This window comes from Hippoglossus stenolepis, chromosome 7 (assembly GCF_022539355.2).
Source record: "Hippoglossus stenolepis isolate QCI-W04-F060 chromosome 7, HSTE1.2, whole genome shotgun sequence".
Classification (NCBI taxonomy): domain Eukaryota; kingdom Metazoa; phylum Chordata; class Actinopteri; order Pleuronectiformes; family Pleuronectidae; genus Hippoglossus; species Hippoglossus stenolepis.
The window spans coordinates 18,871,181-18,888,393 of record NC_061489.1 but is presented as its reverse complement, the minus strand read 5'-3'; the positions used below and the strand labels follow the sequence as shown (position 1 = coordinate 18,888,393).

Below are 17,213 nucleotides of genomic sequence, written 5' to 3'. Positions count from 1 at the left end.
ATAAAATAAGAATATCTCTTGTTTGTCCTGGGTTTATTTTGAAATAAAAAGTTTGTCAGGGACTTAACAGGGGAGCAGAAGATCTTGGAGCAGATGATGATGGAGCAGAGGATGATGGAGCAGAGGATGTTGGAGCAGAGGATGTTGGAGCAGAGGATGTTGGAGCAAGGGATGATGGAGCAGAGGATGATGGAGGAGACGATGACGGAGCAGAGGATGTTGGAGCAGAGGATGTTGGAGCAAGGGATGATGGAGCAGAGGATGATGGAGCAGAGGGTGAAGGAGCAGAGGATGATGGAGCAGAGGATGATGGAGGAGAGGATGATGGAGCAGAGAATGTTGGAGCAGAGGATGAAGGTGCAAGGGATGATGGAGCAGAGGATGATGGAGCAAAGGATGATGGAGCAGAGGATGATGGAGCAGAGGATGAAGGTGCAAGGGATGATGGAGCAAGGGGGATGATGGAGCAGAGGATGATGGAGCAGAGGATGAAGGAGCAGAGGATGATGGAGCAGAGGATGATGGAGCAGAGGATGAAGGTGCAAGGGATGATGGAGCAGAGGATGATGGAGCAAGGGATGATGGAGCAGAGGATGTTGGAGCAGAGGATGATGGAGCAGAGGATGATGAAGCAGATGATGTTGGAGCAGAGGATGAAGGAGCAGAGGATGATGGAGCAGAGGATGATGGAGCAGAGGATGAAGGAGCAGAGGATGTTGGAGCAGAGGATGTTGGAGGACAGGATGATGGAGCAGAGGATGAAAGAGCAGAGGATGATGGAGCAGAGGATGAAGGAGAATGATGGAGCAGAGGATGTTGGAGCAGAGGATGGTGGAGCAGAGGATGATGAAGCAGATGATGATGGAGGATGATGGAGCAGAGGATGAAGGAGCAGAGGATGATGGAGCAGAGGATGATGGAGCAGAGGATGAAGGAGCAGAGGATGTTGGAGGACAGGATGATGGAGCAGAGGATGAAAGAGCAGAGGATGTTGGAGCAGAGGATGAAGGAGAATGATGGAGCAGAGGATGTTGGAGCAGAGGCTGAGCTACACTCCTCCTCCTCCTCCTCCTCCTCCACCTCCTCCTCCTCCTGGATGCGGCGCAGGGCGACATCCAGCGCGGCGCCATTTCTGCGGTTCAGCCTCCGGAAGCTCCTCCCCCTGGTGGTGGTGGTGGTGGTGGTGCATCTTCAGCGGGAGAACCGACCGACAGACGCTCATCCAGTCCGGTGAGGGAAAGCGCCCTGAGCTGCTGCGAGCCCCGGTCCAGAAAAACATGGCCTCACCGAGGACAGTAACCATCGTGGCCCTTTCTTTCGCCCTGGGCCTGTTCTTCGTGTTCATGGGAACCATCAAACTCACACCGAGGCTCAGCAAAGACGCCTACAGTGAAATGGTGAGTACGCGTCCGCGGCGAGAGGCCATTGTTCTCGGGGGAGGATGGAGGCTCTCAGGCTCGGATAACGCGGGGAGATGTTGACCTTAATATGAAGAGAGACGGGAAATGAACGCATGTGTGAAGGCTTTGTTTCCCCTGAACGTGAAAGAATCCGACCTGAGGTCGGTTAGCTCACAGGTTAGGCCTCTGTGTGATGGGATAAACCTTTTAAATGTGTCTGGATCAACACAGGAATCAGCATCGATACATAATCTCCCCACAGCAGCTGGTTAATGCTAAAACACTAAGGATTCACCAGGGATTTCATTCATTTCCTTTCACATTCTGTTATTTAGCTTAAATATCCCAATTTGTGTTCCGGACAAATAACAGATTTCCAAGCTTTACTAGTGTCTTTAATGTATGTTGAATGTGTATAAGTTGTTTAACTACTCGTTTTAAGGTGGAAAGCAAGTTAAGGATTTTAATGCTAGCTGTCCTGCTACAGCCTCACTAACATGCTAACAGGCTAGCTTCCTGTCACATGTAGATTCAAATAGGTTCAATATTAACTGTGGCAAATGATAAAGTTAATGCGTTTGATTTTAGAATGGAGACCTAACAAGTCCTTGTGGGTGTTTGCATGACCTTATTTAAAAGTTGGAGGTATCTCAAGCAGATGTCTGAATTCTTCTCCTTTGCAGAAAAGGGCCTACAAGAGTTACGCCAAGGCACTGCCGGGCCTGAAGAAGATCGGGATCAGCTCAGTCCTGCTCCGCAAGATCATCGGCTCTCTGGAGGTAGGCTGCGGCGTGGTGCTCACCCTCGTGCCGGGCAGGCCGAAGGACGTGGCCAACTTCTTGCTGCTGCTGGTCATGCTGGCCGTCCTGTTCTTCCACCAGCTAGTGGGAGACCCCCTGAAGCGGTACGCCCACGCTCTGGTCTTTGGCATTCTGCTCACCTGCCGGCTGCTCATCGCCCGCCAGAGTGACGACCGGCCGGAGAGAGAGGACAGCAGAGAGGAACAGCACGTGAACGACCAGGAAAAGAACAAGGTCAAGCAGTCCTAAGATCCCTCTTCCACTCTGGTCCAAGCCACAGCAAAGGGAAACTGATGCACCTTTATGGATTGTAGTCATTTGAATTTGGAAGGAAACAGTCACTCCCAGTAATAAAAGCCCTCACACATCCCGCCCCCCCTGTCTCATCCAGCTGGCTGACTGAATACCCTCACCCACTCCTCTGCAACGTTAATGTGAAACCAAGAACTCCTGACCCATACGTCCTCTACATAAACATGGACAATCTTACCTGTGGAAACTCTGAAGAGCTCAGCTCGTTGTAACAATAGTCTATCCCATGTTCCCTATTTATTTCAGTCCTACACTGTGTTAAAGTTACTAGTGTTTTTTTTTGTTTTGAATGAAGTGTACGTTTTGTTAATGTTACAAGTTGATTTGAGAATGCTGTTTTTCATGAAAGAATCTTTGTAGCTTGTTTTTTCTAATTTGTTTTTATACTGTATGTAGGAGAGACTGATAATTTATGAATTTCAATATTTCAAGCATGTTTCCTCTGGTCAAGACAACAGAACATAAACCAAACAGAGCACTGCTGAAAGGGTTTTGTACTAACTAACCGTACATTGGGAAGTATTACATAGCCGCATCTTACTTTGATGCAATGTGAACAGAAGGCTATTTTAAAAAGAAAAAATATATACATCCTCAGTCATATTTCATCTCTGCGGGTTTTTGCAGAAGTACAAATGAAACCCATTCTCCTGAGGTCAAATAGGCTGAATTCCCCTTTTCTCCTTTTAGTTCAGTGAACACAGTGAAGTTGTTCAGCTGGGAAGGACAGCAGCTGCTGCCTCAGGTGTCTGCTGCCAGCTCGTACAGCTGAGCATCCAACTCAGTCTTTTTGTCTGTTAAAATTGAACTTGACTTTTCTTTTTTAATTCACAGTCTTAGAATTCTTCTCTGTCTCGAAACGGCTCTGCTCAACCCTTTGGTTTTATTGTTTTCCTCTCTAAAGATTTGAAAATCCTCAGGTTTGGGGATTAAAAGTCATCTAAAAATTATGTCAGATTTGAGATTGAAAATATTTCTGTAAATGATATACTTCAAATAAAGAATTGGAGGTATGACTGGCTAAATATTGTCTGTTTATTAGCACTCTTGCGTAGCTCCACTTTAAAAATGCTGTGGTGGGATTTTTATGTTGCAATCTTATTATATAACTTCACTCAGTCCCTGTCACATTCCTTCTCATTAACAGTTTCATGAGCCCAAATATGCATCGCTAGTCTCTATGCACATTAAGGGATTTGTTTCTTATTTTATTACTGGTTCATCATAGTCACATGAAATTAATGTAGTTACAAGGAAATTATCTGGGAAATGACCTGATCCGGGTCATTTCCCTAACCCGAACCCCCTAACCCTAACCCCTTTCATTCTATAGACCAAACGATCAATTATTTGAGAATATAGTCACTAGATTAATGATAATAGAAATAGTCTGGCTGCCCAAGATAGTTTTAACCACTGTAAAGTTGAGGTTAATGAAATTTTACTTTTTTAAAGTTATTCTGAATAATTCAGTCATCACTGTGAACAGTTAATTTTTATTTGATAATAACATTTAATAACCGGACAGGTTTATGTCCTCTGTGTGAAAATCCAAGTATATGTATATAAATGTGTTTTTAATGGCGTGTTTAACATCTATTGACGTGTAACACAATTTCCTAATACTGACTTAATCTTAATCTTAAATTTACTGTCTTTCTGTGGTTGGCGCTATGGGCTGGAGGTGGACTACAACTCCCAGGGAGCCCTCGAGCGGAAGCGGCGAAGTGCGCACGCGCAGAGCAAACGGTCGGGCGCTGGATTTGATTTCGGTTTGAATGGCCGCGGCGGAACTCAGTGTTTCCAAGTGTTAGCGATGCAGAAATGGCAGCGAAGCAAAACGCGTCGGGGTCCTCTGATTCAGACCAGTCGTCTCTAACCGAGCAGCAGACGAGCCGGAGCTTTAACCGGAGTGTTCGGGTGGCGGAGAAGGAGCGGAGGAAGACCGAGGCGGAGGACCCGTTCGTCCCGGCCCTCAAGTACTTCTCTGACGGTAGGAGGCGGCCCGGCTGCTCCCAGTCAAGCAGCTAACTGAGCTAACGTCACTGTTAGCAACCGTGCTAACCGTCCAGGATTCAAACAACAAAGCTTTAACTCGCGTTACCTTCTTATGTGAGGTTTACTGGTGGCTAATGTTTGCTAAGTTACGGTTAGCTCCTGAATTAGATCATGACACAGTCCCAGACAGAGCTGGGGTTATATCAGTAACTTTATTTACAAAACACAGACGACTTCTGTTTTTAATATATACTGAACCAAAAGTTCCCCTGCTATGACGATGTAACGATTAATCGATTACATTAATCAGGAACCAAATACTGGTCGAGTATTTGTTAGAAAAACACCAAACATCTGATGTTTACAGCTTCTTAAATGAGAGGATTTTCTTTGTCATGAGTGTTAAACTGGTTTATTATTTAGGACTCACAGTCAAAACAAAACAAGATTAATCGATAATGCAACTTATTGATGATTGTGTAGGTTTCGTCTGATTCTGCAAGAATGTTAACTTATAGATTTTGACATTTGAAGTGACGTTTACTTGAAGAACTATATTGTATATTTTGTATTACTGTCATATTCTTGTATTCTGTGTGAATGCAGGCACACCCCTACCCTTCATATACAGTGTGTATATACTGTTGGGTTAATGTAAACAGGAAGGATGCTCACCAGTTCATTCACTGCAGCCTAATTTCAGCCCGAACATCTCCTATATATGTGCAATTCTTTGAAAAAGTATTAATGTAGTATTGAGTATTAATGCTTCAATACATTTTCCTTGCTTGGCCTGAAAATACTGTTACGTTCTTGTCACACACAAAAATATCCTGTGTTAAGATTTTTATTTACAATTAATTAATTAAATTATGTTTATTTAGTGTTCAAAAAAGAGAATAATTTAAATTTCCTTGCTTGTTTTTGGCATTGTTGTGTTAGGACAATACTATGTTGTCTGTGGTTGCTTCAGTTAAAATCAACAACTAGAAAAAACATTGAGAGAATTGGTTCTTCATCATGCTAACTCATACAGATTTGTGATGTATGACGTCGCCTCTCCTTCCTGTAGTTGAAGCAGGTACTCCATTGCAAGGGAACGATGAGTTTGAGAGGAACCTGGTGTTGGTGGAGAAGGTGGCCTACGCTAGAGGACTTTCCCCGGAGGCCATCTCTGTCATGCTGGAGTTTGCCATGAGCCTCCGTATGGGTAAGAAGATAATTCACACAGTCCGTCTTTGTCTGGGCACCAGAAAAGCCCACAGGAAACAACCAACTCCACACAGACTCATTCAAACTGACTCTCACAATGGGGTGGCAATGTTATCCACTGAGACACTGTGCTGTCCAAAATGCAATACCAACATTATTTATGTTGTAGATACGGTGTTATAACTTATCAATGTGATGTGAGGACAATTTTCACAAGGCAGTGTCACATTGTAGCACAAATATTGTCTGTGCAAAGGAATTGCGTTCTGTTAATGTACCGGGCAGTTAATTTAGTTTTCTGCACCTTTCTCGATGTAGGAACGAGTCCATGTGTCCGGATACTGAAGTGTCTGATTCCTGCCACCGTGGTGCCACAGGAGGCTGTGGTTCGAGCCGTAGTTTGGCTGGGTGTTGGCAAAATACCCATCAGCACCCAAGTAGGTGCATTTCATTTTGCTCGCACTTATAAATCTGAAGACTCTGAAGTTTCTGATGTGTAGTCGGTAGTTACTTTTTAACTTAATGATGGTGGGCAGTAAATGTTGATAAAATTACTTTAAAATGTTTTCTGTCCATGAGTAATTTTCTAGCATGTTGATACAGGGAGATGCATTATTACCTCTTAAAGAGTAATTATATTATAGTTTAGTTGGTAAAATGCAATATTTGAGACAAGCTTTTGTTTACCTGCTTGTAATTCTGTTTTCTCTTATTGCTGACATGTTCCATAGTTAATACATTTTTGCGTTTTCTACTGTATTCAGATTCTTTTTATAAAGTGGGTGTTGACCGTCTTTGACATGATTGACGCAAAAGAGCAACTTCGAGCTATCTATGGCTTCATCTTCAGCTTTGTCACGGAGGAAAATCTGGTAAGTGTACTCATGACATTAGTGTTGTTGTAATAAGCATTAAGCAAAATTTGGTAACATGAATTCAGATTTTTACGTATCTGGGATCCACTCAACAGCTGTTGTCATTATATCTTGTCCCATTTTTTTCAGTGTCCCTTCATCTGCCATCTGTTGTACCTTTTGACCAGAAAGGAAAGTGGTGAGTCTTTTCCCATTTTCACACCTGAAATATGATCCACATTTGTACTGTGGTCTCCTCCATTTGCTCTGGTTTACTCCTTTGTTTGCTCTTTTCAGTATTCTCATCACCTCTGAGTGTTATTGATTGCTTGATTTACTTTCTCATTGTAGTGCGAGTGTTCAGAGTGCGGAAGCTGCTGGAGCTTCAGTCTAAACTGGTAAATATCCTGCTAATTAAATACGATCTCTTGAGCCATTTATCACAGCTACTTGAATATTTCCTTACTGACTTTGAAAATCGGTTTGATGATAAATTGCATAAATAGATTTTTTTTTCTGTGGTTCACACATTGTTCCTATAAACAGTTCCCCATACCTTACTATTTGTTGTTGTGGTATATTTCATTATAAGGAAACTACAGTAAAATGAAGAAGTCATGAACATGATGCATCATACTGAGTGTGTTGACATTCGCTCTTGTGTTCTCAGGGAAGGCAGCCGTTCCTCATGCACCTACTGTCCCTTTACAAAGTGTTTTGTCCGGAACTTGTGACTCTCTCCATTTCTTCACGAATGCGGGTTTGTACATGGACTCTGCAGTTAATGCTCATTCTGCTGTTAGAATACCAGATGACCATTATCTCCAATCATCAGTAAAATTACATATTTGTCTGTCTCATACAGAGTGGGTTTCGGAATCACAACTCCCCCTGGAAGTCATCATTGATTGCTGTACAGAAGAGGAATGGTTCCCAGCTTGCCTCCAGCGACAGTCTGCCCCTCACAATAAAAGATAAGCTCAGCTCTCGGAAACGGGTATGGACGTCTATTTAAGTTGTCAGCCGCACTGTTTACTTTGTTTGCAATCAGTCCTGCCACACTGCAGTTACTGCTGCAGTTTGCCAAGGCCCTTCCAGCAATTAATTTGGCCCACCTCCACCCCAACATCCACCTGGGTTCTCTCCAGGGGTGAAACTGTTACGATATCGTGCTCGTTTATTGTGTGAAATATGAATGTATTAGTTTATTTATTGTTTTATTATTTATATTATTTGTTTTGCGCATCTAAATCCTTAAGATGTTTAATTCATCTTTAAATTCAAATCAGAGAATTTGGTATCTGTAATGGAAAAATGACTGAAGGCATTATTTATTAACAAGATAGTTACCAATTATTTATTTTTCTCGATAGAGTAACCAATTAATCCACTAATTGTTGCATCTCTAGCCAAGTACCAGTTTTACACAGAGTTGTAACAATTAGTTAAATAATTGATTTGTGCAATGATAGAAAATAAAACATCGACCGTATTGATAACCAAATTATTTATCACTTTTCAAGCAGAAATGACAATTAGCTGATTCCAGCTCCTTTTCTCTGTAATATATATCGGGTTTGGAGAGTTCTTCAAACAAAATAACACATTTGTTGACGTCACCTTGAGGAGACGGTCATCTCTCATAATTCTCAAATATTTTATAGACAGAGAAGTAATCAATAATTTTTTTTTTATATAAATGAATTTGTACATAGCTGCCTAGCCTCTATTTATTGTGTTTTTTTACTGTGCTTTATTTCTCAGAAATACGGTCACCTGGAGTTGCCGGTTTTGAATTCGCTCGTCAATAAACAGGCTCAGGCTGAGTCGCCCTTCAGCAGAAAGTTGGTTCCCCTGGTGCAACTCAGCTCTTTTACTCAGCTCCTGGAAAATATACATCGAATAGAGGTAACACCTCTCAGGAAAGAGCTCCGAGCTCTACACCTACTGGGTGCTGACACTGCAACTGCTTTATTTACTGTCTCATTTCTTCTGTGTCTTTCTACGTTTCACTATTCAGCTGTTGGTCTCATAACATCAGTGTCGCCAGAGTATAATTTAAGCATCAAGCATGGGGATCATTTATTATTTAAGCAACAGAATTTAATTTATGCCAGTTTGTCCATGCCATTAGGATGCTTAACCACAGTCTGTGAAGTATCCTCACAGCCACTGGGTGGTGCTGTATCACTGTTAAAATGTTGTCTCTATATAGTTTTAGGCCACTAAGAACTTAAGTCCTACAGAAAGCCCAGCAGAGGTGGCCTCAGGCTGTAATTTGTTTATTAGATTAGAGCATAAACCAGTTTTATGAGCACCGTGCTGGTCGTTTGTCTTCTAAACAGATTGTGGCTACTTTTACAGATATCATCAGTTGTTTATCTATCCTATATGAACACTGGGAAGAGACGTATCAGAGTAATGCATTGGACAAAGTCACAAAGCAAATGGTCGTTTAAAGAGCCCCCTCCATAAATGTCTATTTGCCCTGCAGATTCAGTGACCTGATAAAGTTAATATAAGGCATTTTAAATGGCCTGCAGACTTTTATGTTTCTTGCTACATAAATCTACCTCTTTCCTTTCCCACAAAACCAACATGAGCAGTCAGGATTTTGGACGGCCTCAACTGTGTTGATTGCCAAGAAAGCTCCCCTCTGCCGTGTGTTAGGAAAGACAGCTGAGACCAGTCAATCCAACCGTAGAGCAGAGGCATTGACAGCAGCATTGATTAGATCCCTCATCTCCTGTTGTCTGAAGGAAAATAGTGCTTCCTCAGTTTAATGATACAATTGTTTCATAATTATTAAGGAGCTGTGCTGTGTCCGTCTTCTTGGTTTAATGTATTTATTATACTAACACCGTATCCACATTGAGAGGCAGCTGCTCATGCACAATAAAGAAGGATATGATGGATGTCCCAGTGCTGACATTATGGAGATTAGTGGATACGGAAAGAATCGGCTCAGTATCCCCTCTTTGAATTTATGGATATTTGATTATTTCAGCCTCTCAATTATACTGTTTCCCATTTTTTCCTTTTACCTCCACCAGCTGCCCGCTCAGATGGGCTCGCTGCTGGGCTCCAGTCTGGCCCTGCAGTACCTTGACTGTGTTCAGGATGAGTCTGCCCTCCTACGCCTCAACTTCTGGCTCGGCTACGCTCTCCACGAAGGTGTGTGTGTGTGTGTGTGTGTGTGTGTGTGTGTGTGTGTGTGTGTGTGTGTGTGTGTGTGTGTGTGTGTGTGTGTGTGTGTGTGTGTGTGTGTGTGTGTGTGTGTGTGTGTGTGTGTGTGTGTGTGTGTGTGTGTGTGTGTGTGTGTGTGTGTGTGTGTGTTACCTAGTTGGCATTTCAAAGGGCTTCTTTCAGAGACGGGTTTAAGAGGTACTGGGGGGGATTTTACTGTGTAAAGCTGCAGCACATTTGAAGTCTTCTGCTGTTTTCCTTTTTATTCCTTTGACTTTTTCACTCAGTAAATACCCTTTTTTGCTATTGCTGTTAAGAATTTCTGTTCTGTGGGGATGGAAGAGCCTCCCAGAATTCAGAGGAAGCTCTGCAATTTCTGGACAAGTTGCTGTCCACACAGCACTTTCTGCAGGTGAGCCTCACCACTCAAGCCCTGATAGCTACCTCTCTATCTGACAACCATCACTCACTATCTCTGCAACATGTATAGCTGACACCTGCCGCAAAACCCCAGCAGGTTACGTAAATGTTTTCAATTCACATTTCTCCAACAGGAAGCATTTTCCAGTTCAGAGGCTTTCCTGTACAAGTTTCTCAGCGTGTGGGATGGTTCCCTCCTCCGCCCACAGATCCTCAGCCTCCTAAGCAACATTCCTGTTGTCCCCAGTTCCCGTAAGTTGTGCTTCCACAGACTGCCGCTGTCATTGACCAGTACCCCTCTTTAGTTTGCTTACCTTCTCACTCTTCCTAAATTTATTATATAATCAAGTCGTTTAAGGAAAAAAACCCATTTGATTCGATTCTTGGGGGAAAAAAGCAGCACTGTCACTGCAGTCTCCCTCAGGAGTTCTCGCCTGGGCCTTGGCTGCTGCACACAACCCACCGCGTGACGGACAGGGGTCACACAATGTCACTTCCATTGATTGAAAATGAAATGTAATCTGTCAAACTGAAATGAACAAACAGTTGTAACAGTGGCAGAGAGTTCACAATCTAAACCCACTTGTTTGGAAATACTGGTAAATGGTACTTTCGTGGAACCAAGTGTTGTAAGCCTACCATTGTCTATCCGAGGGCACATCTCGGATATATTCACCCAAATAAGCATCAATGTTAACAAGGCCAGTAATTTTGTGTCATACACTTTGATTATGGTGCATTTATATATGCCGCAGCCGTAACTTTTTACTCCCCCACTTCAGAAATCGGAAGGCTTCTGTTTGAGCCCCTCATGCAGCTCTTCTTCACATCCTCGCTGTTTTTCAAGGTAGGCTTTCCTCCGAGGCTCAAGTAGAATAAGCTTGGTGCTATGCTTGAATTACCAAACCTCCTGCTATTAGTATGAATAAAACACTCACTGTGTCCTTTTTAGTGTTTAAGCTACTGTATGCTTAGTGCTTTTCCACTTTGTCGTGTGTGTGTGTCTGCAGTGTGGACTCATGGAGTGCCTGAACAATATGCTGTTGAAGTGGCTTACCTGGCATTCAGTGTACGCTCTGGAGGACGACTTAGACATCAGCCTCAACAGCCACACCTCTATGTGAGTCTCACAACTACTTTCCTCTGTGTGTTTATGCCCTGAACATAAACAAGCAATAGACCTGAAACACTCAGATAATTTACTTAAGAGCATAAGAGTTGTGGCTCTTTAAGTTTTTACTCTCAATCCCCAAAAATCCTCTCACACGTCGGATGTAATAAACGTCCTCAGATGCTGCCTCAGTTTCACTTACTGCAACTCAGTGAAATAAAAAGAATCACTCCATTATAGAAGTCCCAGTTGACACTTTGTTCAAATTAAAAGTTCTATTGATTTAAGCAGCATGTTGGACTATTTCATATATCAAATTTTGAGAGAAACTCAACATATATCAGCTAAGGCAGAAATGTGTATGGACATTTTTTGTTTTGAACCCATTTATTCATCATATTTTATAATTGAAATTATTTTTGAGACAGAAACATCCAATATCCAGTTAAATGATTTTCTAGCTTCCAGATTAAGAGGCGGAGTTGGTGTCAGTTATGTTTGAATATCTGCGTCATTCCACAATATATAATCCAATAAGTGGAGAAAACCATTTTCATTCACTGCCATTCCCAAACTCACCAAATGTAAAAATAATCGATTGTGTGTTTGTGCGCTCGTTCTCATGTCAGAGCTGATTCAGTGTTAGTTGTTTTTGTGATGTAGTGAACTGCCACTTTGACTGATTCAGGAGCTTTCTTCTATCAGAGTGCTCAGTCACAGAATAATGAGAGAGACCTGAGTCATAGAGTCATGCTCCACGGGCAAATCAGCAGACCGATGATACAACTTGGTGTCATGTCTAGTGTAAGTCTCTGTGTCTGACTCTGCTCTTCCTTCTGTCCCAGAAACATGACCCTGTCAGGGTTCAAAGACTCGGTGATGGAGCTGGTTCACTTTGTGGGTCGTCTGGCGTCCGTGGGCCTTCAGCTCGAAGGCTCTCACTCGCTCCTCCTCAGCTTCATCCTGGACTTCTACGAGACGGTAAACTGAGCTGATCTCCTTAAATCAAAGATGTTTTTTGTTGATAAACAAAATACATCTACTATTACTACACTTAGAAGTTTGAGTTTTACTGTCCAAAATAACATGCATGTAGTTTGACAGTAGACTGACATTTTCACATCTGTCTAATGATGGGGAACAGATTCTCTGTCCTCATTTTAATTATTTTAAAGCGTGAGCTTTCCCTTTCTTTGGCAAGTTAACAACTACATAAAGCAGACAAAGTAAGAAGACAACAATCAAAATGGACAAGGGCAAAAGGACAATGTAAGACTGACGAAATAGCAGCAACAAACACACTATAATAAGGATTATAGACACAGATATGCAGTGGATTAGTTTGACATTTTGGCAAATTTTGTTGTGAGTAAGATAAGAAGATTGATATCTCTCTCATACCTGTAATAATATGGAGCTGACGCCAGTTACCTTAGCTTAGCATAAAGGCTGTAAACAGGGGGAAACAGCAGAAACAGCTGTAAACGGGGGGAACCACTTGTCCGGCTGTCTGACTGTAACAAAATCTAAAGTTCATTAACTAACACAAAATTAAAGCATAAAAACATCCGTTTGCTGTTTTATGTTAGCCAAACTATTTATTTGAACATCTGGCCTGAAGCCAAATGACCATATGCCCAACCCATCTTTGTCGAAGCCCCTTTGACACTTATGTGGATTCACATGATCTGTCGGTCTTTTGTCAGCCTCCTATCTACCCTCTTAAAATTCTTGTGAGCGTATTTTATGATGATCCTGATGCAGGTCTCTCAACAAAATGCGTCATCCCAAGTTCAGTCCAGTTATATGCTTAGTTATAGCTATATACTGCAACTGCTGCTGGGGTTTCGACCTCTGCCAAACAGTTTCTCTGCCAGGACAAATAACTTCTCGTTGTCTCTTCTGGTTGCTTGGCAACTTTTCATCAAGTTTTATGTCAGACTGACGCATGTTTCAATCAGACGGAGCAGCATACAGAGAATCTTTTTTTATTGCAGCACACCACTTAAAAACTCAAAGCTTTTACTGCACTGCATGAACAGTAGTTCCTGGCCTTATTTGACTCAAAATATTCCATAAAGAAGAAGATAAGATGCCAAGAGCAGCAACAAAGATCAGCGTGCACCAACTGTTCACAAAGCAAAGTCCTAATTAACGCTTTTGTTAACTGTGTATTTCTCTCCTCCCCCAGGTGTGTGACACATTTCTGAAGTACGGGCTCCCCCTGGTGGTGATGCCCCCTTCTGGAGTGTTTTACCCAGCCCTGTTTTCACCTGACCCCATTAGCGTGGACCGACTGGCCTTCATCATGTACAGGTGCGGACTCTTGGTCTCAGTGTTGCAGCCTGCCATCAGCTAATCTAGATGCATATGTTAGCTACACGCTTAATGTGGTATGTCACATGCTTATGCATATTTGACGACGGAACAGAACTGGAATCAAATGGCTGCATTGCACTAATGTACATGTTAATGTATGATTTATGATAATGAGCGGCTAAGGGGCGACACACGTAAACCCTCTTCCCCCCTTGATGTAGAATTCAAGCATCATTCATAGCTCCAGTCTCTAATAACACAAATCCTTACAGTGCCAGCTAATTGACTACACCCCAGGGTTATGAAATAATTTTACCAATGCATAAAAATGCCACGGCCAAAGAAAATTGGAGAGTTAATAGCATGAATTTCTTCTGATGAGCCACAGAGAGTTTTGCAGAGAGTCACTGTTTCTTTTTTGTCCAGGTACAAGGTGAACCTGACATCAGCCAAGAGTCAAGAGAAAGTCACAGAGGTAAATGAACCATTCTCAGATTTTCACTGCATTGGTACTGTAACAGTATATTTTTCCCCATTGCACTAAGTACTAGGCAGAGGGGATGTGGTGCTTTCATGCACCCACACGCATGTATTTCACATATACACTTTGAATGCATTAGTTCTTATTTATTGCAGGTTTGATGTTCCTGCTCTCCTCTCACATTTCTTGCTATTTTGCACCTTTTCATTCACTCCAGTAGTTTTTATAAATTTTACACGTCTCAGTCTCGCTCTAGGAATCCACCAGTGTCAACTCCCCCTTAATACCCTCTCAGATGGGGACTTGAAAAGTTGTTGATTTGAATGCAGCTTCCACTGCGAGCTGTGAATTTACATGTCAGGCAGCCAGCACTCTCCCCCTGATAAATGTCAGTGGCACGTTTTTATTAGGAAAAATGGACTTGGTAAATGACATGCAAATTAATCTGCACAGCAAATATCAGATGTGAAAGTCTGAGGAAGTAGAGTGCGGTTTAGTTTGACTCTCGTTCTTTTTGCTTTTTCTTTCATCTCAATCTGCCGCTCCCTTTGATTCTGTTTTCCAGCAGGCCTTTCACATCAGCCGCCAAACGTTTCGCGAGTTCAACAACTACGTGGTCGTCATGGTCAACTGCCTGTGGAACTCCAAAATGTTTCATCCGGGAATGGGTGTGCAGCTGGGAGAGGAGCTGCTCCTCAAGAGCAACGTACCGCAATACTGCACGAGTTTTGACCTGGTCCACCACCCTGCTTTCTTGAGCTACGCTGTCAACTTTCACCAGAGGGTGAGTGTGAATCATCCTGGGCGTCTTGATTTGTATCTTACAGAGAGATGTGGGTAGGATGTACCTGCTGCAGTCCACAAAATGCTTCTTCTACTGAGCACCTCTAAACAAAACCTACTTCAAAGCTTGGGCTTATTTTCAAACGGTAAGAGGCACTTGATTTTATCAGCGTGCGGCCGATCTGTACAGTTTAGGTAATATACTTGAAGGCAAGCCAAGGAGACAAATGTGTTATTAATGTAACTTTCAAATAAGATACATTAATACAGAAAGACATTTTATTATTAATGGCTGCTGCATGAGCCGCGGTTCTCAGCATGTTTAATAATACACACACCTTTTTTTGGTTCGGTCCAACTGCTCCATTCAGCAGAAATCTTGAGGGATTTAGAAGTGTGGGCTGACAATGAATATTAATGTTCTCTCTTTATCAGTGCTGGCCCGGGAGAAAGGACGTGGACCTCAATTCCATAAAGGTATACAGGGGTCTCCTTTTCATATCCACAATTATAATCGACTTCACGTGTAGTTTGATGTGCATCAGTCGTATTTCAAAGAATAAGAGATATTGCTTTGATCGTATCAATCCTCAGATGTTGTCCATTTGTTTCAGCATTCCAAGCCATGGAGCTGGTACCTGGAGTACTTGTACAGTCAAGGATACGACGGCCTCAAACAGTTTGTTCCAGCCCTGTAGCCAGAGGAGACAGCGTGGACATGCATTTGACTTTCCCCGGACGGTTCCTTTTTTGCGTTCACTGCTCATTAAAAGCTACAGGAACTAAATGAAATAAGGTCAATATATCTATTTCATTTCAGCAGTACTGTTGGATGGAATTCAGAGATATATTGATGATCTCCTGTTTTTTATTTAATTCCTGTGAGAGGCTGCAGAACCTGTTGCATTGGGATCCTTTTGCAGGGTTCACAATTGTTTTTAAAGATGTCATCTTCTTGCAATATCAGTTTCTTCATACAGTGGATTTGTAACTTGGCTAAAACTAAACTAAGCAAATGCAATTTGCAACATAGTAAATCACATCTAGTTAGGATGAAATCGGAGTCATTACTCATGACAAAACCACAAGTGCTGTTGTTTGTTAAAAGCTGAATTTGAAATTTATGAATCCAGTCCAAACACTCCTGCCACAACCAATTAACAGACCACATGTAGGGCACTTTACAAAGTAAATGTATGAAAACAAATGATTTTGTGGACGGCAGGGACTCTAAGAGTGGGGGTGTAACGGGGGTTTCTGCAGCAGCCTCACCACCCCAGGTTCTCGCAGCTTTGAATGAGTGCGACGACTGTGCGGCACCTCTGCAGCTCCGCCTCACGTGCAGCTTCATCGACCTACGCTCCTCGGTGCACAAAGACTTTAACACATCGCAGTGGACGCGCCAATTTTTAATTGGACTCTTTTTTTCTGAAATCTTTTTGCAAATTAACTTTTGTGGATGGAGGTGGCAGTTAGAAGGTGGACAATCCACCCAATAACCCCACCCTGGCGTTTGGGCCCAGGTTTTTTCAGAGGGACATCAGCTGGAAACTGACAACAGGCGACAGTCTGTACACAGCAGAGCTAAATGCTCAACTCAGTGGAGAGGAAAAACAACCACTTGCATCTTACTCATTTTTTAAAAGACTTGTACATATTTTATCTCCTCCTCTCTTCCAAGTGAGCTACTTGCAAGCGATCTGAGTTTGTTTTTCTGTACATAGACTTATCTGTGTTTATTGTGCTTTTCTTATAGTCTCAGCAACACTGCCCTGGTGGACATTTGGTAGAAGCAGTGACGTAGGTTTGAACACAGTGAAAACATGTGTTACAGAGAAAATGTGTTTAACGCAAAGAAGACAAACTAAAGTGGAAATTATTCTTTTTCGTTTTCTCTTTTTGTAGCAATTCAATCACGACCAACCGTAACTCGTTTGATTTGACCACAGCGACCTTGAACCTGTTGTTCTGTTCAAAATGCATTGTAGCGTACTGTTTGAGTTTTATTCTTGTGCAGCTTAACATCTGCAAAAACCTGACTCTTGCACATTGCTGAAAATAAACAAGTGTGAGACTTTTACTTTCGAAGCTATTAAAATCAACCTGTGGTGTCTTTTTAATTATACTGCAGCATGTCACTGTTTACGGAGCAAATAGCCTGGACTCGTGTCCAACCTGAGTCTTTGGCATCAGTTGCTTGAGAAGCTTTTATACGGATCGATGTTCTTGGCCATTGTCAGTTTGCTGAACCATCTGGGAAACAACATTCAGTTTTAATTGAGGGACCCATCTGGATGATTAATAGGCCCCTGGATTTGTGATTGCTTTTGATGTCGC

The 17,213-nt window shown here is 42.3% G+C and overlaps 2 protein-coding genes across 2 annotated transcripts; both read left to right on the top strand.

Moving 5' to 3' along the window:
* Positions 1-966: 966 nt before the first annotated feature.
* On the top strand, positions 967-3,525 carry tmem35 (transmembrane protein 35). The gene is made up of 2 exons (XM_035160625.2): positions 967-1,397; positions 2,084-3,525. The coding sequence occupies exons 1-2, from the start codon at positions 1,014-1,016 to the stop codon at positions 2,447-2,449; spliced, it is 750 nt and encodes a 249-aa protein (XP_035016516.1). The 5' UTR covers positions 967-1,013; the 3' UTR covers positions 2,450-3,525.
* Positions 3,526-4,207: 682 nt separating this feature from the next.
* cenpi (centromere protein I) lies at positions 4,208-16,978 on the top strand. Its single transcript, XM_035162303.1, has 20 exons — positions 4,208-4,505; positions 5,583-5,720; positions 6,041-6,159; positions 6,487-6,594; positions 6,727-6,775; positions 6,928-6,974; positions 7,247-7,336; positions 7,442-7,573; positions 8,341-8,484; positions 9,630-9,750; positions 10,080-10,174; positions 10,317-10,434; positions 10,965-11,029; positions 11,193-11,302; positions 12,139-12,274; positions 13,485-13,609; positions 14,039-14,087; positions 14,659-14,877; positions 15,312-15,353; positions 15,491-16,978. The coding sequence occupies exons 1-20, from the start codon at positions 4,337-4,339 to the stop codon at positions 15,572-15,574; spliced, it is 2,160 nt and encodes a 719-aa protein (XP_035018194.1). The 5' UTR covers positions 4,208-4,336; the 3' UTR covers positions 15,575-16,978.
* Positions 16,979-17,213: the final 235 nt, after the last annotated feature.

Excerpts from the sequence above, each read along its gene's own strand:
- tmem35 (XM_035160625.2), top strand. The coding sequence starts at position 1,014 with ATGATGGAGCAGAGGATGTTGGAGCAGAGGCTGAGCTACACTCCTCCT. Across the intron at positions 1,398-2,083 it reads AAGACGCCTACAGTGAAATG|AAAAGGGCCTACAAGAGTTA; the intron begins GTGAGTACGCGT and ends TCTCCTTTGCAG.
- cenpi (XM_035162303.1), top strand. The coding sequence starts at position 4,337 with ATGGCAGCGAAGCAAAACGCGTCGGGGTCCTCTGATTCAGACCAGTCG. Across the intron at positions 12,275-13,484 it reads TCCTGGACTTCTACGAGACG|GTGTGTGACACATTTCTGAA; the intron begins GTAAACTGAGCT and ends CTCCTCCCCCAG. Across the intron at positions 13,610-14,038 it reads CTGGCCTTCATCATGTACAG|GTACAAGGTGAACCTGACAT; the intron begins GTGCGGACTCTT and ends TTTTTTGTCCAG.